The sequence below is a fragment of the Carcharhinus amblyrhynchos genome, chromosome 20 (assembly GCF_965287045.1).
Source record: "Carcharhinus amblyrhynchos chromosome 20, sCarAmb.v2.hapA, whole genome shotgun sequence".
Classification (NCBI taxonomy): Eukaryota; Metazoa; Chordata; class Chondrichthyes; order Carcharhiniformes; family Carcharhinidae; genus Carcharhinus; species Carcharhinus amblyrhynchos.
Genome location: NC_137343.1, coordinates 39,766,375 through 39,787,710, shown reverse-complemented (window position 1 = coordinate 39,787,710; position 21,336 = coordinate 39,766,375). Strand labels below are relative to the sequence as shown.

At 42.4% G+C, this 21,336-nt stretch overlaps 1 protein-coding gene across 3 annotated transcripts; it reads left to right on the top strand.

Moving 5' to 3' along the window:
* The first annotated feature begins 4 nt into the window (after positions 1-4).
* slc35e4 (solute carrier family 35 member E4) lies at positions 5-19,788 on the top strand. Of its 3 annotated transcripts, none has more exons than XM_080208438.1 (3): positions 5-92; positions 3,890-4,723; positions 19,226-19,788. In XM_080208438.1, the coding sequence occupies exons 2-3, from the start codon at positions 4,117-4,119 to the stop codon at positions 19,663-19,665; spliced, it is 1,047 nt and encodes a 348-aa protein (XP_080064564.1). In that variant the 5' UTR covers positions 5-92; positions 3,890-4,116; the 3' UTR covers positions 19,666-19,788. The 3 variants fall into 3 exon arrangements, with proteins under 3 accessions (XP_080064564.1, XP_080064563.1, XP_080064562.1); XM_080208437.1 differs by lacking the exon at positions 5-92 and adding an exon at positions 3,331-3,425; XM_080208436.1 differs by lacking the exon at positions 5-92 and adding an exon at positions 3,466-3,773.
* The last annotated feature ends 1,548 nt before the right edge of the window (positions 19,789-21,336 follow it).

Sequence of the window (21,336 nt, the reverse complement as noted above, 5' to 3'; positions counted from 1 at the left end):
GGCAACAGCATCCAGGCAAGCATCTGGACACTTGCTGCAGCATCAGGACAAGGGACATGTCCTGGTGCAAAATTACATGGCATAAACTGAAGGTAAGGCTTCGCCTCGTGTAAATGATGTAGGAAAGTTTATAAATATGTTTATCGGATCATTTGAAGTGTATTAAATCTTAAACTATTAACGTAATCCATTTTAAAATGGGTATGTATCGAGCAGTAGAGAGCTATTAAATGTGTCATGGGATCTTCAATTATACCTACATTGAAATTAAAAACGGAATATGCTGGAAACCAGGATTAGGCTATTGAGTTGGACAGTCGTGACGTATGGCAGAGTAGGCTCGAAGGGCCGAATGGCCTCCTTCTGCTCCTATCTTCTATGTTTCTATACTCAGTAGGTCAGGCAGCAAGTGACACGATGGTAATGTCGGCACATTGGTTAGTGCTGTTACTCACAGCGCCTGGTATCTGAGTTTGATCCCTAGCTTAGGTGACAGTTTGCATGTTGTCCCTGTCGGCATGGGTTTCTTCGGGTACTCTAGTTCCTTCCACAGTTCAAATGATGTGCTAGTTAGGTGCATTGGCTATGCTAAATTCTCCCTCAGTGTACACAAACAGGTGCTGAAGTGTGGCGACTAGAAGATTTTCACATAACTTCATTGCAGCGTTAATGTAAACCTACTTGTGACACTAATAAATAAACTTTAAAAACAACAGCTGTGAAGAGAGGGAAAAAAACAGTCAACTTTTTGAGATCAAAGACCTTTTGTCAGAATGACAGAAATTAGAGCTGCATCAACTCAGCTAATGTTCTAGAGACCCGGGTTCAAATCCTGCCATTGGAAAATGGTGGAATTTGAACTCCTTAAAAAATAGCTGGAATAAAGAATCTACTAATGACCATGAAACCATTGTCGATGGTTGGAAAGACCTATCTGGTTCACTCGTGTCCTTTCGGGAAGGAAATCTGCCTGTCCTTACCTGGTCTGGCCTACATGTGACTCCAGAGCCACATACAACAATGTGATTGACTCTCAATTGCCCTCAGACAATAAATGCTGGCCCCCAGCAGTGATGCACATGTCCCACGCATGAATAAAAAAAACATTTTAAGCAAGGAATACGGGGAGAATAAAACAGATATTCTTTGATAAGGAGATGATCAGGGAAATTAAATGACAAACGTAATGGGACAAACGGCACAGTGGTTAGTATTACTGCTTCACAGCGCCAGGAGTCTGGGTTCGATTCCAGCCTTGGGTAAAGTTAGAGTTTATTTATTCATCACATTCATCACATTAAAACTGCAATGAAGTTATTGTGAAAATCCCCTAGTCACCAGACTCCAACGCGTTTGGGTACGCTGAGGGAGAATTTAGCAATACCTTTGAGAATGTGGGAGGAAACCGGAGCACCCGTCGGAAACCCATACAGACATGGGGAGAACTTGCAGACCCTGCGCAGACAGTGACCCAAGCCAGGAATTGAACCCAGATCCCTGGTGCTATGAGGCAGCAGTGCTAACCGCTATGGCTGTCTGCGTAACAGTCTGCATGGATTTTTACATGTTCCCCCTGTGTCTGTGAGGGTTTTCTCCAGATGCTCCAGTTGCCTCCCACACTCTAAAGATGTGCAGGTTAGATGGGTGGATCATGCTAAGTTGCATCTTAGTGTCTAATCGATCTGTAGATTAGGTGGATGGTAAGTGCACTCAATTATGCGGATAGAATGGAAGAGTGGATCTGGGTAAGATGCTCTTTTGGTGCTGATTTGATGGGCTCAATGGCCGCCTTCTGTACTGCAGGAATTCTATGGTTCTAAGTAAAGAAACAAAAGTGCAAATAAAAGTAGCAAAATGATCACCAACAGCTACTGTCCAAAAACTGGGACAGAGAATATGATCTGAAATGTTTGATAAGAACTTGTGTCTTATTTGGGCCTGGCTAGGATTGTGGTTGGTGCAGACTCAATGGACCGAATGGCCATCTTCTGCACGGTAGGATTCTGTGATTCTATGAGAATGGTTCTGGGAATGAGGAACTTTAGTTGTGAAGATAGATTGGAGAAGTTGGGAATGTTTTCCATAGAGAAAACATTGAAGTTTGATAGAAGTATTCAAAATCATGAAGGGCCTGGATAGAGTAGACAGGGAGAAACTTTCTATCCACTCTGAAAGGATCAAGAATACAAGGGCATTGATTTAAAGTAATTTGCAAAAGAAGCAATAGTGAGAGGAAGAGAAGCTTTTTATGCAGTGAATAGTTAGGGTTTGCCATACGTTACCTGACAGTGTGGTGGAAGCAGGTTCAAATGTGGAATCAGATTATCTGAAAAGGAAGAATGTGCCAGGTTATGGGGAGAAGTTGGGGGAGTGCCATTTGGTGAGTACTCTTTCAGAGAGCTATTGCAGAAACAATGGCCCCCTTCTGTTCTCTAACAATTCTGTAATCTCTTAGAAGTGATATGTTGGCCTTCAGCAGAATTATTTTGAATTTTAAAGATTTTGTTTATTGACCCAGGCTGCATAAACTACGGGCAGGATTTTTAGCCTCACTCACCTCGAAACTGGAAAATCTTGCCCCAGACGAATGGACTTTTCCATGGTCCACCCCTCGCCCACTCTGATTCCCCTGGCGGCTAAGATGGTAAAATTCCAGCCAATATGTCTATTTCCACAAGTTCCTAAGATGGAGAGGGTGATCTAATTGTGGTGTTTAAAATGTTTCATATCTTTAAAATCAAATACCTTTGATCCTGCGTTGGTCCTAATCATTTACCTTGAACAAAAACAATTCTGACCTCTTGGTTTCTGATCCAAACCCAACGTTTTCCCCACGTGAATTCCATCAGTTGCAGTTACTTAATCTGCCTCTGCCCCTCTACAGCTTTGTGCTTCATGTACACAATTTACAATGCCTTCTTAACTTGGTGTCACCTGCAAATGTGCATTCACAACTCGAATTCCTTCCTCCAGAACATTCTTGTACTGCAAATTCTTCAGATAATTCTTACATGGCACATGTGGTGAAAAGCTACTATCAGTGATGTTAATAAATAATGCTCCCTAATTAAATTATTGAACTACATATAGACAATAAAAGGTGAGACGTTAATGAAACGTTAGATAAAAGTAGAGATTCGAGTCTTTGCTTTTATATTTTAATATGTTTTATACAGCTTTTTTTTAGAAAACGAAACCGCCTAACATGTTCTATTTTGCACACGAATTGATAATAAAAAGTAAAAGCTTGCGCTGGAGGTTGCCGAGTGGAAGGCGATATTAGTGGTTGTATGACGATGTTATTTGTAAGGAAGTAAATGGTATTACAAGGATCACGTGAAAGGGATACAGTGTCTGCCGTGTAAATGTAAAGACGAGCGTGAGTGGATTACCACAGCACCTCGGCCGTCATTGATTTAAACACGGTACCTTGATAATTGCCATCACCAAACAAGAACAAACACTATATTGTGAAATTCGCACTTTGTTTATTTATATATAAAAAAATAAGTCCCACACATACAATGGCCCTTTGCGCCAAGGCTTAGATTTGTATTTTGGAAGCAGCCCGGAGGGATTGGGGGGGGAGGAGGGATGGAAGAGCGGGTTTCAGTTTCATCAAAGTCTAAATTTGGAAATCTGACGTGTGGATTGTGATCTTGCGGAGATCTGCCTCTTCAATTGGAGCAGCCGGGGCTGCAACAGCAGTTTTGATGAAGACACAAGCGAGCGAAGGCAGCGGCCAGGAGGGTGTTTTAGTCAGACTTTAACAGGCAAGGGTGATTCATCAACTCAGCATCCCGACTACAGCAAAGGCGTGGTGTTTGATTTCATGTCCTCTCGCGTTTGCAGACATTTGTTTTAATTGGTCTCTCTCCTTTTCTTTTAGAGTAAGAGCGGAGTCGTGAAGGTGAAACGTTATGTTCAATGGGCTGTGATTTACCAGAGCAAGGTGCAGGCTGCCGTGATGTCCAGGACTGCTTGCCGGGAGGGAGCAGCGAGGCGCAGGGTCTGATCACAGCTGTCCCGGGTGGGGGTGGCAGAGCAGAGCTCCAGAGGAGCCGGGGAGCGGGATAACCCAGAGACTGTATCTTTTTAGCCCCGGATGGAGTTACCATGACAAGTACTGATGTATTCCCGGAGTTCCCTCCGCCAATATCCGATACGGCAGCGGCAGCAGCACGGGCCAGCCAGAAGAGGAGGCGGATGCTGCACACTCTAGCCGCGGCCACTGTCCTGCTGGCCACCGGGACCACCATCGCCAGCCTCAACAAGTGCATCTTCGCCATGTACAATTTCCGCTACCCCCTGCTGCTGTCGGCGCTCCACATGCTGACGGCCATCGTGGTGGACTATGCCCTGATCCGCCTGGGGTTCGTCAATCTGAAGATCAAAGAAGTCAGCGGGCTGCCCGCCGCCGCCAAGCTGAAGGTGTTCCTGCTGAGCATGACCTTCTGTGCCACCATCGGCTTGGGCAACATGGGCCTGAACTGCGTGCAGCTCTCCTTCGCGCAAGTGATCTCCGCCACCACCCCCCTCTTTACCATAGCCATCTCCAAACTCTTTCTGGGCAAGCACCACCACATCCTCAAGTACACTGCCATGATGCCCATCTGCCTGGGAGCTTCCTTCACAGTCATGGGCGAGGTCCAGTTCGACCTCAAGGGAAGCTTCTACGTTTTCGCCGCCACCTTGTTGAGAGGAATGAAGTCCATCCAACAAGGTGGGTTGGGTTGTCGTGTGATCGTTTTACTGAGTCTGCCCTCAGCAGGTGGCAAGGGCGGGCTGGCTGGGTGTGTGGGTTTACCATTAAGACAGATTTGTGTTGGAAAGAGAATGTTGCCCCAAGCCTGTCTTTATGAAAAAGAGGTTGAGTTAAGAGGCCTATTTAGAGAGAGTGAGAGATTATGCTGCTGTCCTATCGCCCAAAGGTAACAATTTTCTTGAGCTCCGCCGGAAAATTAATATATAGGTTATGTGGCCCAGTCAGTAATAGTTAATTACACTGTGGGTTTCAGATGGCTGCAAGTGCAAATCTAATTGTGACACAATGATTGCAGAATAATAGTTACATGATTCACAGCTGAGAATGATGTAAGGACATAAGTTAAGGGTGATAAAGGGGCACTCAGTTGTGAAGCTCCTCCCTTAAGTGTTCTTACTTTGCTAACAAGGTATCCACCTGTGTCTTTGATGCACCTGAAGTCTGCATTGCTACTGATCAACCTGGAGAACTCTTCCATACATTTCATAGCATTGATAACTTTTACAATACTAGCTGCATTCAGATGAAAACAGTATGTGTCATCAGGCTATATAGTTATTAGGGGGCATGGAGTGGAAAGGGTAGGAAGCATGCAATTATGATTGATCCTATCCTAGACCAAATGTCTGCACTTTGGAATTTTCCATAAGGGATTACTAATTTAAAACTGGGGGAAATGTGACTGTTTCTCCACTCTTCTTGCAATGTGGTGATGCCTAGCAGTACTAACAATATAACAATAGGAGTTTGGAACTAACAGGGTAGACAAAGAGGAGCCAGTGAATGTGCTGTATTTGAAACAAAACCAGAAAATGTTGGAGAAACTCAGCAGGTCTGACAGCATCTGTGGATAGAGCCAATTGCTCTATTTTCTCTCCATAGATGCTGTCAGATCTGCTGAGTTTCTCCAGCATTTTCAGTTTTTGTTTCAGATTCCAGCATCCACAGTATTTTGCCTTTTATCTTATGTGTTGTGTTAGGATTTTCACACGAGATATTATATGAAATTTGGGCACACTGTTTGGAGGGATAATATGTTAGCATGGATTGGTTCATGGACAGAAAACAGTCACAATAAACAGCTCATTTTTTGACAGACTGTAACTAGTGGGGTACCAAGGCTCAGGCCTCAGCTATTTACAATCCTACATCAATAACTTAAATGAGGGGAATGACTAATGTGTACAATGTAAGCTGTGAGGAGAATATAAAGGGATATAGACAGTTGAGTAAATGGACGAGAACATGGCAGGTGGAAAATGTGGGGAAATGTGAAGCTATCCACTTTGGAAGGAAAAATTGAAAACACAATATTTTCAAATGGTGGGAGATTGGGAAATGTTGACATTCCAAAGGACCTATGTGTCCTCGTATGCAAATCACTAGAAAGTTAACATGCAGGAACAGCAGGCAATCCAGAAAGTAAATGATATGTTAGTCTTTATCAAAAAGGGACGAGTGTATAAATGTGAAGGAGTCTTACTGGAACTGTACAGCAAAAGCAAGATACTGCAGAAGTTAGTAATTTGAAATAAAAGTAGAAAATGCTGGAAATACTCAGTAGATCAGCCAGCAGCTGTGGAGAGAAAAACAATTAACACTTCAGGTGGATAACCTTTCATCACAATTAATTGTGCACCAAAGATGCTTAAATCTCTGTCTCTTAGATTTGGTACATGCAAGTACTTAACTAAACACAACCTAGACTAGTTATAGTCCCCATCATCTTTTGCATGGATTTGCAGTGGTAAATGTGTGGCCTATATGGTATAGTATTCCTGTTCCTGTAAGTAAAAGTTTAAAGTTTATTGACTTATTTGTCATAAGTAAGGTTTACATTATCACTGCAACTAAGTTACTGTGAAATTCCCCTAGCCGCCACACTCTAGCATCTGTTTGGGTCAATGCACCTAACCAGCATGTCTTCCAGATTGTGGGAGGAAACCAGAGCACCCGGAGGAAGTCCACGCAGACGTGGGGAGAACATGCAAACTCCACACAGACAGTGACCCAAGCCAGGAATCAAACCCAGGTCATTGGTGTTGTGAGGCAGCAGTGCTAACCACAGTGTTATATTATCTGATGACTGTGAACACATGAAATTCAGTGGTCAGTAACAATTTTTTTTGATTATTTAGTGAACGCACATTGCACCTGACAATATGAAAGATGTTCATTTGGCCAATAAAAATAAAAGTAAGTGATAGGTGAAACATAACGTCCCTGAAATTCTTGGGTGAAATCCTAGAGATTTCCAATATTAAGTACATTAAGTGGGGTCATAATGTCCTGCCACTTGCATCTACATGGTATGCTTCCACACCACTACATGTGCTCCCTGGATGCCTGCCTGTTGCTGCCCACAGAGGCTGAAAAATCACCCAAACTCAACTGGCTGCAACCTCTGTTTTAGAAGATGATTTTAAGGCATCCTCAGTCCCCGTTATTGGAGCAATAAATTAAAAGAAAAAAACTGTCTAATCTTTGGGGGCCAGGTCATCAGCCTGGTGTGGAATTCCAAACCAGACCACATAACATCCTCCAAAATCTGCTGCGAATGCAGTGTTGAAAGTTGCCATGCCCTCTGTGCCAAGCATTAGGTTTGGCTGAGGAAAAGGTTCCAGATTTACACTCTCCAAAGAAAATGAATGGAAATTCCCATGACAGAATCACAGCCGGAGGTTACCGTTGAAGTGGTGGAGGCTACCTCGCTAAATATATTTAAGACACGGGTAGATAGGTTTTTGGTAGGCAAGGGAATTAAGGGTTATGGGGAGAAAGCAGGAAAGTGGAACTGAGCCACTTCAGATCAGCCATGATCTTATTGAATGGCGGGGCAGGCTCGAAGGGCTAGATGGCCTACTCCTGCTCCTATTTCTTATGTTCTAAGAGGCAAATTCAGACAAAATGCATTCTGTGGCCATCAGCATCGGGGGGAATTTAAATACATTTTAAATGTTTGAAGAGCCTTTGTTATTAATAAAACAAGTGAGTTGTTAGCAGCGAAACTAAGCTCACAAAATATAGACTGTCACATTACGAACTGTTAGACAATAAAACCTAGACATATAAATGGCTGATTCTTCCATTCCATTTCCATTAGGCACAAGTCTTGTTTTTGATTTGAATTGATTACAGAACAAAGCAAACAAAAATTGTGCATTTTTCCTATAGCTATCTCAGTTTAGCTTTCATTCTGTTTCCCAACTTTCTGTTCATCCTTTACTTTTTTAATCTCCCTCTTTCTTGCTCCATTGTATTAACTCTCAGTTTCCCTAACTGTTTCTGATATTTTTACTCATTCTGTCTCAGGTCCTTCTTAATAAGTCCCTACGACCTTACTATTATTGGGTCAGTGTTGCTTGACAAAACTGACTATTGCTCAGAAAGTTTATTTTGCAACAAATATGTATATATATTTGCAAATCTAATTCCATTATATAATTCCATTATATTGTAGACAGCAGTTACACTAGGGAACATTCTACTAACTAAACCATTGAAGGAACTTGAGGGAACCGTTAATGTCCTGGAGATTACGATTGACCAGAAATTTGAACCAGTCAATTAAATGAATAGTTCACCTCCTGATTCCACAGGCATTGTCAGGAGTATGGTGGAATGCTGTCCACTTGCCTGGATGAATGTGGCTGCAACAATACTGAAGAAATTCAGTACCATCCAGGACAAAGAAACCTGCGTAATTAGCACAAAATCCACCATCCATTCATTCCCTTCACCACCAACGAACAGTGGCAGTAGTGTGTTCCATCTAATTTTTAAGTTTATTGTTAGTGTCACAAGTGGGCCTGCATTAACACGGGAATGAAGATACTGTGAAAATCCCCTGGTCGCTGCACTTCAGCACCTGTTCAGATACACTGAGGGAGAATTTAGTATGGCCGGTGCACTTAACCAGCATGTCTTTGGACAGTGGGAGGAAACAGGAGGAAACACACACAGACAGGGGGAGAACGTGCAGACTCTGCACAGACAGTGACCCAAGCCGGGAATTGAACCCGGGTCCCTCGTGCTGTGCGGGCGTAGCGCTAACTACTGTACCACCATGCTGCACTACATCTACAAGATGTACTGTAGCAATTCGCCAGGGGTCTTTTGACAGCATCTTCCAAACCTGTGACTTCTAGAAAGACAAGAACAGCAGAAGGGTGGAAAGCTGCAAGTTCCTCTCCAAGCCAGATACCATCTGACTTGGAACCATATTCCTTCACTGTCACTGGGTCAACATCGCAGAACTCCCTTTCTAATAGCACTGTGGGTGTAGCTACAATAGATAAGTGGTGGCTCACTTCCACCTTCTCGAGGCAATGAGGGATGAACAAAAGTGCTGGGCTTGCAGTGATGTTCATGTTCCATGAAAGGATTTAAAAAGAGTCTCCCTTTCATGAAATTTAACATCCTTTTACCCCTTTGCCTCAGGTCAGTGGACTAGTAATCCAGGGACCCGGACTATTGCCCTGAGGGCAGGAGTTCAAATCTTTCCATAGAAGCTACTGGAATTAAAATTCAATTAATTTAACAAAAAGAGCTAAGCTCAGTAATTGTAGGCATTAAACTATTATGGACTAACAGGAAATCTGCTGTCCTTACCTTTATCTGCCTTGTGATCCGTGACCCACAACAATGTGGTTGAACCGTAACTGCTTTGAAGAGCAGTTAGGGATGAGCAACAATGCTGATCCTGCAATGATGCCTGGATCTCATGAATTGGATAGATGAGAAATGGCTTGGTAGCTCTTCGGTATTCCTTTTGCCTAGGAACCATGTGGCGAGATGGTGGATGATGCCTTGAATGTTTAGATATGGGAAGTTGAAATTGCGGTGGCTCCAAGGAGATCCTCTGTGAAAGAATTCTTAAAATTGGAATCTTAGGGATTTGTTTCTTGTCGGGATGGGGAGGAGTAGTACTAGATAATATACTTAACTGGGGGATGTAGTGGGATTTCATATGGAGTGGGATAGGATTGGAGTGGGATAGGAAGGGAGTTACTCTGCTGAGCGAGAACTCATTATGCACAGTGTAGAGAGTGATACTGAGCTAGAATTCGCTATCCACAATGCAGCAAGTGGTACTGACCTAGAACTCACTATCTACAGTGCAGCAAGTGGTAATGAGTGAGAATATCGATGATAGAGAAAGATGACATTTTTGGAAGTATTGTGGTGAGAATGGATGAGGAACTGTCATAGCAATTATATTGAAACTTTTTAGGGGAATACAATTGCAATACAGAATTGAAATTAGAGAAACAATTTTGCTTGGTTTGATAGGTGTTCAGAAAAGGAGTAAAAACAGAAATATCTGGTCACTGGGGAAGAGCAAAACTGATGTGGAGATGCTGGCGTTGGACTGGGGTAACACAGTAAGAAGTCTGACAACACCAGATCTTAAATCTGGTGTTGTCAGCCTTCTTACTGAAGAGCAAAACTGACAGCTAGGTTTGACAGGCATAACAGACTCAAGAAATGTGATTATTAGAAATTGGTGTTCTACCTTTTCTGATGTGCTTTTGTCCTGGTCTAAAAACATGGGCTGAGATTTTACAGGGCTCCAGGGAATGTGTGATAAGGTGTGAGGCATAACATTGTGTGCCCATTGCCTTCCTGCTGCTGCTGGTATTTTACCAGTGGTGAGGAACAGAGTGGATGGCCCAGTAATTTTAGTCCAGTTGAAGACCTTTTGTGGTAGTTATGGGTCGCGTAAGAACTTCTTCTGTCTACTGACGGTGGGCACCTCCAGGTACATCCCTCATGGCCTCCACATGAGCTCAATGGCAGAGTTGCCAAATGTGATTAAGTATATTCATGGAGTTTTCATCACATGACCCCCCCCCCCCCTCAAGCTCCCCACCATCCTCCAACCATTAGTCAATCAATACTTCCGTTGTTGTGACATTATGCCTTCCTACACCAATTGGAAATCAAAAAGACTCATTACCCAGTTGGATGATTGTCAGTCTGAAGTAACTCTTCCAAGGGCAATGTCCCTTCACCAAATTTAGATTTATTTACATAGTAAGTAGCACTCAGACAGGTACTTGTACACAGTGTAAACCCCAGTGCTAGTAAACCTGACACTCCACATTATATACACCAATATGACTCCCTGATTGGACAGTCCATTACTGCCTTAGTCAGAGAGCTGGTATTTGTTATACACAGTCAACCAGCCCTTTTCCCATTTTCAGTATTTTTATATCCAGTGAAGAGTCGTGTTCAAAGAAAATTTTAAAAAACAATATTTTTTAATATACTCTTGATAATTCTCTATGGTTGAAATCAGCGCTGACTTGGAGGTTTGATTTTTAAATTCCTAAAGACTCCAGGCCAATCCTGGGGATTTGGCAAACCTACTTGGTGGGGGGGTGTGTGTGTATGCGTGTATCCGTACATGTAAACGTGTGTGTGTGTGCATGCGTGCGCCCTGATACAGCATGGCTCACTGAGGGCCAAACTGAAGCCAAGCTCTCTTTCCCCCCACCCCCGACAGAGCTGCCTGATTGGCCCCAGAAAGCTTTACCCAACTTGTGTCCACCCTGGGGCCTCCTCCATCATGGCTGGTCAAGGGCAGTTGCATTCTCAGTGGCGGCCACTCGTCCCAGCAACACTGGGAGTAAAGAGCTGCTGACCCTCAAATTGGCTGGCAAATGTTAAGGGCAGCATCTCTCCATCTTAAGGGATGGAAACCCCCCACTGCAAGTGATAACTGCCTGATGAACATAAACTGCAGATGGATAAGGCAAGGTCGTGTGCCCGTGACTTTCCAGCTGGCGGATCAGACCTGTAAAATCCCAACCATGTAATCTTCAAAGCCCATCTGGCTGAAGTTTACTATGGAGTGTGGCAGTGTTCAGAATGCCATTCACGAATTAACTGCCTCTCAATGATTGTTGAATGCTCCTTGTGGTATCTTCTCACTCTTGTTAATACGTCAACACACGTTTTCAACACTTTTCAATTATCAACGCTCGGCTAAAAATAAACATTTTTAATCTCATTGCTTCCTTTCTGCTTTCAGTCTATTTTAAACCTCAAACTGCTGAATTTGTCCCTGGGCGGGCCCTCACATTTTGTAACACTGTTGTGCACATTAATGTAGCATTTGCAACATCGCTTCAACATTAGGAGTAGCTTTTATACTGTAATATGAATTCTAAACTACACTTAAAACATGGTTTATGTCAAAGCATGTTTGAATATTATCCTCATACATCCCCTACTTCCTCTTCTTTTTCTATTCCATTTCATTATCTCTGTCCCATTTCATGCTTTTAATTTTACTTTTTTTTTCAATTACTCTAACTTACCTTTGCTTTTCCAAGCTTACTGTGTCCCACCTTAAAAAAAAATCACATCAAAATATGTGTTTCCTTCCTTTTTATCTTGTAATTTCAGTTGGAATATGGAAACAGATATGTTCATTTGTTTCAAAACCAGTTTTTGACAAAAGTCCAGATGTTTCGTATAAGAGGATAAGGACTTGGAATTTACTGAGACATGGCCACATATGAATAAGACTGAGGATTAAACATTGCAGGGTATAGTATATTTAGACAAGATAGAGAGGGGAAATGGGGAGATGGTGTATTATATACTTATTCAGGATACCAAAATAGCAGTAGAAAAAACAGATGGAACTATGGGCAAGACGAAAAATAGAATCCATGTAGTTAGAGATAACAAATAATGAAGAATCAAGCACACTAATCAACGTAGTGTGCAGATCACTTAATCGTGGAAAGCAGGTGGAGGAAGAAATAAGCAGACAAATTCGGGACTGGAGTACAACACCATAGAATAATAATAGGTTCCAAGTATTCTGATATTAATTCAATATGTCCAGCGAGTTATGTCTGCCCAGTCTGCTTAACATCAATGGTAGAAAAATAATGGAATCCCAAGTAAAGAAAAGAATAGAAGAACATCTAGAAATGAGAAATATAGTGATGAATAGTCAGCAAGATTTCAAATGGGAAAATTTTGATTGACCAACCTTATTGAATCTTTTGAGGAGATGTCAGAGCGGGTTGATGGTGATAATGCAGTAGATATAATTTATCTGGATTTTCAAAAGACATTCTCTCCAGTGTCTCTTTCTTTTTTATAAAGTGGCAACGAGAACTCCAGATAGTACTGTAAGAGGGGTATTTAATGGAGATGACAAAGACTTCATGCTAGGTGCCCCATAATAGACTAATGAAAATGGCCAGGGAATATGGAGGTTGGGGACAATTGGCAGAGTGAATTGCCAGCTGGCTTCAAGACAGAAAGCAAAGAGTGGGAGTAAAGGATAGTTATTCAGAATGGCAGAAGGTGGGAAGTGATGTTCCACCAGGATCAATGCCATGACTACTGCTATTCACAATTTATGTTAATTGTTTTAACCTTGGAATCAAAACCATAATTTCAAAATTTGTAGATGACGCCAAATTGTGGCTGTGGTGGGCAAGGGAGGTTGGTGGGAGGTTATAAGAGTGACGAGTGTGGAATAATCAATATCAAGGAGGACTGCAACAAATTACAGGTGGACAATTATTAAACTTACAGAATGGGCAAATAGTTGATAAATGAAGTAAATACGAGTAGTACATTTTACTTAGAAAAATAGGGAGGTCACTTATTACTTAGAATATGCAAGACTAGATGGGGCCGAGAAACAAGGAGAACCTGAAGTGCAAGTGCATCAACTACCAAAATTGCACAAAAGGATAGCAAGGCCAGACAGAAAGCAAATCAAACTAGGCTTTATTTTTAGGGAGTCAGAATTGAAAAGTAGGGAAGTTATACTGCACTGTATCAAACTTTGGTTAGACTGCACGTCAAGTGGAATTTAATCCCCCCCCCCCCCCCCCCCCCAAATTTGGTGGCAGGCGGCTTTTAATTAGGTGGGAAAGTGGTGGGTAGGAACCACCACCACACACACATTCCAACCTCTGTGCCTCTCGGTAATCCTGAGCTTCGAGTGGGTACAATACTGGAGGCAGCCACTGTTTTCTCAGTGGTGCTGCCAAGTGAGGCATAGCTGCTGCCTTGAATTAGCTGACAGCTCTCTGTGTGTGGTGGTGGTGGTTGGGGGTGGTTTGTGTCTGCAGGGTTCTGGCGAGGCACTTAATATGGTGGGCCTTCCTGAAAGCAGGAGAGACAGCACGTTTGCTGGCTCTCCAGCATTAAGCCCTTGTCGTCTCTGTTAACTCCCCTCCTACACTACTGTCCAGAGTTCTTGTTGCCATTTTATAAAAAGCAAAGAGACACTGGCGAGAATGCAAAGAATCTTTACGAGGATGATGCAAGAACTATATGCGTACACATCTCAGGGAAAGATTGATCCCTTTTCTCTTGAAGGAGGAAAGCTGAGGGGTGACCTGATAGAGATCTTTAAGGTTTTGGTAAGAATGAATGCAGAGAAAATGGGCAGAATTTTACTGGCACGTCCACCCGAGGTTCGTACAATCCTGCCTGAGGCCAATGGAGATGCTGTTCTCCAAGCCTTGTCTGCCCCCGCGATCAGGGCGGGCACACCAGTAAAATTCTGACCATTGTTTCTTCATTTGGGAAGAGCATAACTAGAGGCCAGATAGTCACCAATAAGTCCAAATCAGTTTCCTTCTTCAAAGATGATAAGAATGTGGAACTTGCAATCACAGAGCGGTTGAAGTAAATTGTATAGATTTAAGGGGGAACTTCAAGCATTTGAGGGAGAAGTGAAAGACTTTTACAATGGTTGATTTAGATGAGGATAGATGGGAGGAGGTCGAAACAACAACATGGACTCGTTGGATCAAATGAACTGTTTCTGTGATGTACTGATGTAATCCTGTGTTAATGAGTGAGTTGGAAAGGTTAATGTTGAAGCCCCTTTAGCTGGATTTGTTTTCTGGTAGCTCATTAATTAATTCTTCCACGTAAAATCCTTTTTTTTGTGCCATTGGAATAACAAAACAGCCATTAACATAGTTACTTTAATCAGGTCAACAACAGATTAAAATAGATTAGAAATAGATTTTATATATCAGCTCCTGGAACAGCTTTGGGCTAGAACCTGCCAAGAAGTACTATCAGGCACCAAGACTACACCATTCCTCTGCAACACCTTATCCCACCACCCCACCTCGTCCCCCCACAATGGAGGCCGATCTTGGGTGAGGTACCCCAGAAATTATGCCCACAGGCACTTCTTAGGCCCAGAGAAGGCACACGTATTGTGCGCTGATGTGTCTTTCATTATCTGCTTATTGAAACACAGACAATTGGTCCCAGGTAGTGTTCCTGTGATTAAAGATAGAGTCAGCAAAATGAAAGCCTAATAATGTTGAGGTATTGGCCCAGAACTTGCTGGAATGGATCTCAATAGATTGAATTTCCTGATTCGTCAGCTCAGACCTTTTGGGTGGAGTTTTCTCAAGCCCCAACCAATGGCTTCGATGGTAGGTGTTGTCCAGTTATGCAGGATGCCCGGAAATCTTTTTCATGCTGTGTGAATTTATAGCGGGATCTTCCACTGGTGTCAGCCATGGTAGGTCAGAATGAGCCTCATCTGCACCCCATTAGTGAGATGTAGATAAAGGCCTAATCTATCCCACATCAGATTTTCTGCCATGCCTGCAAGAAAACACACTGGCATGAAACACATTCGGAACAACATGGCACGCAGATGTTGGGACTCATCTGAACAATGCCTGGAGCTACCTCTGGAGTTTAGGATAGAAGCTGTCTGCAACTCTGGACCCTGGAACACCACAGCAGTGAGTTGAGGGTGGGGGTTCATCTGAAGGTGGACCTGATTAGATGCCCTGGATGGGGTCCATCTTCCAGCTTCCAAATGTCCCTAGAGATATATTGCTGTTCTCAGGAGTTCCATCTTTTGGTCTCAGAGTGATCCTTGAGATGTATTTTCATTTTCAGGAGGTCCACCTTCTTTCTTCTTTAGTGGTTCAGTGATGTTGAAAGCCTTTGGCATCTGGACACATTGGTGGACTATACACCATCCTGGTCTAACCCATCACTGAATACGGTGTAAAACACCAAGGTGCATAAGGGGCCAGAGGGTTTTGAGTGCTTTTGTATGCAGCAGCCACAGCAAGAAATACTCTGCGTTTCTGCTCCCATTATAAGACTAAAGAGGTGATCTTCTGCTCCTACGATGGCAAAATCCTGTCAGGGGTTCTGGGTGATGAGAGGTGGAAACGATGGAAAGTCCCATTGAGAGTCCCGGCAGACATCCTCCCGAGGAAAAACACAGCGGGAGTGTGGAAAAATACCCCCACCCCCTTAGCCTCAAAATGGGAGATTTCCACCCTTTGAAACTGCAAGCATAAATTGATGAGGGCATGACAAGGTAAAAGAGCATCCATGACTTTGACAGGGCCAATAGTCTACCTGATAACTAATGAGATTTAAGGGTAGCAAGAGAACCAGAGCAATGGCTGACAAGAAATGAGTGTGAATTAGAATCAAGCTAGATAGCGAAAGAGGGGAAAAAATTGGACAGAGACAGAAAGAAGTAAGTACCTTGTTTTAGAGTTTACATTTTTTTTTAAACAACTTTGAGAAACATTTAGTTGCTGCATAATTTCTGGCCTGCATCATGTTAAATATATATTTATTACTTGCATTCCCTTCATAGTTCCCCCTGTTTGACAGACTGGAATGGGGGTCTCCCATTTGAGGTGGAGATGAGAAAAGATGTTTTTTATCGGAGGGTCGTGAGTCTGAGGAACTCTCTTACCTGGGGAGCAGTCATTGAATATTCCTTAAGGCAGAGGTAGACAGATCCTTGATCAACAAGGGATTCAAAGATTATCGGGGTTAGATGGAATGTGGAGTTGAGGTCACAGTCAGACTGACCATGATCTTACTGAATGATGGGGTGGACACAAGGGGCCAAATAGCCAACTCCTACTCCTAATTTGTATGGTTGTGTATTTGTATAAAGGAGTGAAACTTCTTCTCAATTTCAGTTGTTTCTGGACCTCCAAGGTTGAGTGACATTGCAGTAAAAAAAAATTCCTCATTAATTGGAATCTTACAATCATCATCAAATACCAACTCAATATTCCTTGTCAATGGTAACTTGTTTTAACAGTTCAAATGCAGCAATTTCTTGAAAAGTTAATGGCAAGCTCTGGTTTTTGGGTGGCTGGAAGCAGAACGGAGCAAACCGTTACATCAGTCAGGAGTAGTTTGCAACTTGTGGCCTACCTCCTACTGTTCACGCACTCATATCAATGTGCCCATAAAACTCATAATCACCCCTGCAAATACTGAAGCTGCATGTCCCAAATTGATATAGCAAACTAGATATATCTCAATTATTGCATGTTAGCTGCAAAATATTGCAGAGTATTGAGAGTGTTCATTTATAGCATCACGATAACATCAGCTTGTGTTTTTGGAATGTTGACTACTACTTTTCCAGTCCAACCCTCACCATCCCAACACAGGACGTTGTAATAGCTAACATAATGACAGAACTATTGCAAGTGGTTACCTTTCTACTGACCCATACCATGTTTTAGAACCTGTGCTGTTACAGTATTTCACCAGCCTATACATAGGCTGTGATTCAGAGAAATCACATGGGCGAAGGTCACTTTCCTCCTGGCAGTACTTACACAGATGCAGAGACTTGATATTGAGTGGGTATATTTAGAGCACACTCATCTGAACTGTACGCTCATATAAAGAAATAAACACTTGTCACATTTGCCATGTGTATGTATGCAGTTTGCAGGCCACCTATTCTCATCCAGTCTTCCACCAACAACAAACAGCAGTGTTCTTTATAGAGCAGGACACCATTTGTTTCATACTTCTCACCTCCTGAAGGTACTGTCTATTAATATAGGTACAATGGTATGGGCACCTCCAGTGGCTCAGCCAGATCAACATGCTTCAAATGTGTAACAGAGTGCCAGTAGGGTAGGTGACTGTAAAGAATATTTTAGGTGCAACCAGCCCTATCCTAACCCAATGTTCATTGTGTCCTTCACAGCAGTTACCCTTGGATTAGGATTAGCCGCACTAGTTAATTTCTTTGAGAAAGGGAGAGGAGGAGATTATCCACAGACATCATTTTCCATTGGGCATGAAATGCCAATTGATGTAAAATGTTAATCCTGATTTCTACAGCCAGTGTAACAGTGTGGCAATCGTTTATCCATTCCTTTTGTCTCTAATTCCTATCCACATCCCAAGACAAGAGCCCTTGAAGGATGAAGAACAGAGTGGATACAAAGCTTTTAAATTCATTCTTGCATTCAGTTACCCAGATAGTTACTCAGTCTAGCCTAGGGACAGGGAGGACTATTGTAGTGGCCTTGGATAAGACAGCAAACTCACTGCAGGTCTTGGACCGTACTGAAGGCTTTCCTCGGCTGTCCAGTAAGAAGTGCCTTACTACTTGAGGCACTTGGGCAGCCACTTTCCTGTCTTACTGCATATCATATTTTTAGACGAGAACATTTCGAAACCCATCAAAGCAAAGTCGTGCTGGTTGGAGTCATAAACATTACTTCTGACGGTCGTTTTTCTTGTCAGGTGATTTTATTCTTCAACAGTCCACACACCTGTTTATATAATGGCTCTGTCCATATGTACAGGGATCATTATCACTACAATTTAGTTAATTGACCTGAAAATGAAAGTATATTTCTAGCAAATAGAGCTCTGCTGCCTTTATATTTCGGGGTCATCCAGTGACACACTTGCTTTTAAAATTAATGAGTCACTTTCACCATCACTGAGTATTACTCAGGAAGGAAATTGTTCCCACTTTTTTGGCAGATCATGAACTAGTGAAAAAAGGTGTTATGAATGAAGTTACAGTACTGATATTTAGGAAAGACTGGACCCACATCAGCTCCCACACAGGTTGTTTTCATAGTTGCTGAACTGAATAAAACATTCCTTAGTTACAATACACAGTTCAGTAACTTGCATGTAGTGATCTTATGTTTTTCCATGCTTACGTTTAACATGGCTAGGGGAGAATGTAGTGTTTGCTGTGCTGAATCAATTACTATGGAAACATGATTCAGCTCAAATACAGTGTTTGATGTTTCAAAGAAACTCCTTAATCAAAAATTCTTTCACCTTTGCAACTCACATTTTTAGAAATGTTCAAATTCATTTGAAAATTGGAGTAGATTCCAAACTGTGGGATTACAACAGTCATCAAAAATGCTGTAAAAGTCAATTGGAAATATCAATTTTTCAGTACTCAACGTTTGCTTTTTTTTTTGGTTTCTTCAGCTGCTGCTTTGTTCGCTTCTGCCTCTGATTCTGTCCCTTGTCTACTGCCTCAAGCTCTCCTGTGCCTCCATTTGTAACATTCCAATGGGGTTCTTGATGTTTAATGGAAAATTGTATGTTACATGTCTGTTCACTGGACAGGCTAATGTATCACCTATTGCAATGCTCATCATTGTCTCTCTTTTTTAGGTATTCTCCTTCAGGAAGAAAAGATCAACTCTGTCATCCTGCTCTACTTGATGTCCATCCCAAGCTTCTGCATCCTTATTTCAGCTGCGATACTGCTGGAGAGTGGTGCTGAGTGGGAGCTATCCATCAAATATGACGACAGACTGTGGATTTTCATCCTCCTCAGCTGCCTGGGCTCAGTAATGTACAACCTGGCGAACTTCTGTGTCACCACACTTACCTCTGCGGTCACTCTGCAAGTTGTGGGCAATCTCAACATGGTGGGAAACGTTGTTGTTTCGCAAGTCCTCTTTGGCAGTGAGATGACTGTGTTGAGCTACGCTGGAGTCGGGCTGACACTAACGGGTGTGTTGATGTATCAGAACTCAGACTTAATAACAGACTATTTGAATTCAAGAAGTAAACATCATGAAGAGGAAGACGAGTTAAAAACTGACTGAAAGAAAGCCTTGTGTACAGACTGGAGATGACGTTATTTGTAATTCAGTAGGGTTACGTTTTGCCAAACTGCGGGCAGACAAAATGCTAAAATTATTAAAGTAAAGCACATTGCCTTATTTAAATTAATGCTTTACTCAATATTTTTTCCATTCAAATGTATAAAGAGTCTGTGACTGGGATTGTATTTATTACATTACATAGTTCTAGACCAGATTATTAAAAAAAAAGCCCAATTTTTATTGTAACTGTGCTCTTGAACATTTTTGCATGCAAAGGGGAAAAAAAAGTAATTAGTACTAAGCCATCCATGGCTGATACCAAGTAAGGAAGATGCTTGAATGTAACTCTAGATCTTGGAGTTCATCAGAACAAACCTCCAGGATAGTTGGCCGGTATTGTACGACCTTATTCGGGCAAGGCTTGTAAAATCCTGCCCGAGGCCAATGGAGAATTCCATTCTGCGTGCCTTGCCCGCCCTGATTCCAGAACGGGTGAAGTGGTAAAAGATTCAGGCACGTTGGTATTTTGCTGGCCGGTGGCACTAAAACAAAACCTTCTTACTGTGCTGGGAGGCAGATATTAAATCTTTATCTGGCTCACGTTTGGATTCTGATGCCACAAATCTGAGACACTACTTTCTCCGAGGTTAATAAGCTATACTGAGCAGAGTGGTAAATCCAGGAAGTTATTGGAGAATCAGCTTAAATACATGAAAGTTCAAAGATGTACAGGTTAGGAAGATTGGGCAGGTTAAATTGCCCCTTAGTGTCGGGGATTAGCAGGGTAAATATGTGGGATTACGGGGATAGGGCCTGGGTGAGATTGTTATTAGTGCAGGTTTGATGGGCCGAAAGGTCTCCTTCTGCACTATAGGGATTCTGTGGTTATCAGTCTTGCTGGTACTAAATCATGGATTGATCAGACCAAAGTTCCAACAGAAATCTTTGATACTGTAAAACCATTGTCAGTATAAATGTTGATTCACAGTTGAGTAGTAACCATACTCTTAAATATAATTTAGAATCTGGTCTTCATTATATAATCAGAATGAAAGGGAATCAAGTTGCAGAGATGCTGGCTGGAATTTTACTGTTCCACCTGCCACGGGAATAGCAGTGGGCAAGAGGCAGACCGTGGAAAGGTCTGTTGACCTTGGGTGGGATTTTTTGTTTTCAGGACAAATGAGGCTATAAAATCCTGCCTACTGTGTGCCCATTTCTAATGGACCTCATAATTCATTTGCAAAATGGTGCTCTGCAGCCTGTTAATCTAAACTGGCTGATTATTCAGCCAAACAGGCTCAGATTCTCGCTCCTGGGACCTGTGTGCTGATACAAGAAAATTCCCTGCTCTGCGAACCTGACCTTTATAAATGGCCACCCACTGTTCCAATGTTTGTTGGGGGACCGGAGACAGGCTGCTGGATTAAAGAATGAGGAGGAATCTCATAGAGACTTACAAAATTCTAACAGGATAGACAGGGTAGATGCAAGGAGGATATTCCCAATGATGGGGCAGTCCAGAACCAGGGGTCACAGTCTGAGGATTCAGGGTAGACCATTTAGGACGGAGGTGAGGAGACATTTCTTCACCCGAAGCGTGGTGAGCCTGTGGAATTTATTACCACAGGAAGTAGTTGATGTCAAAACATTGAATGTAATCGAAGGGCA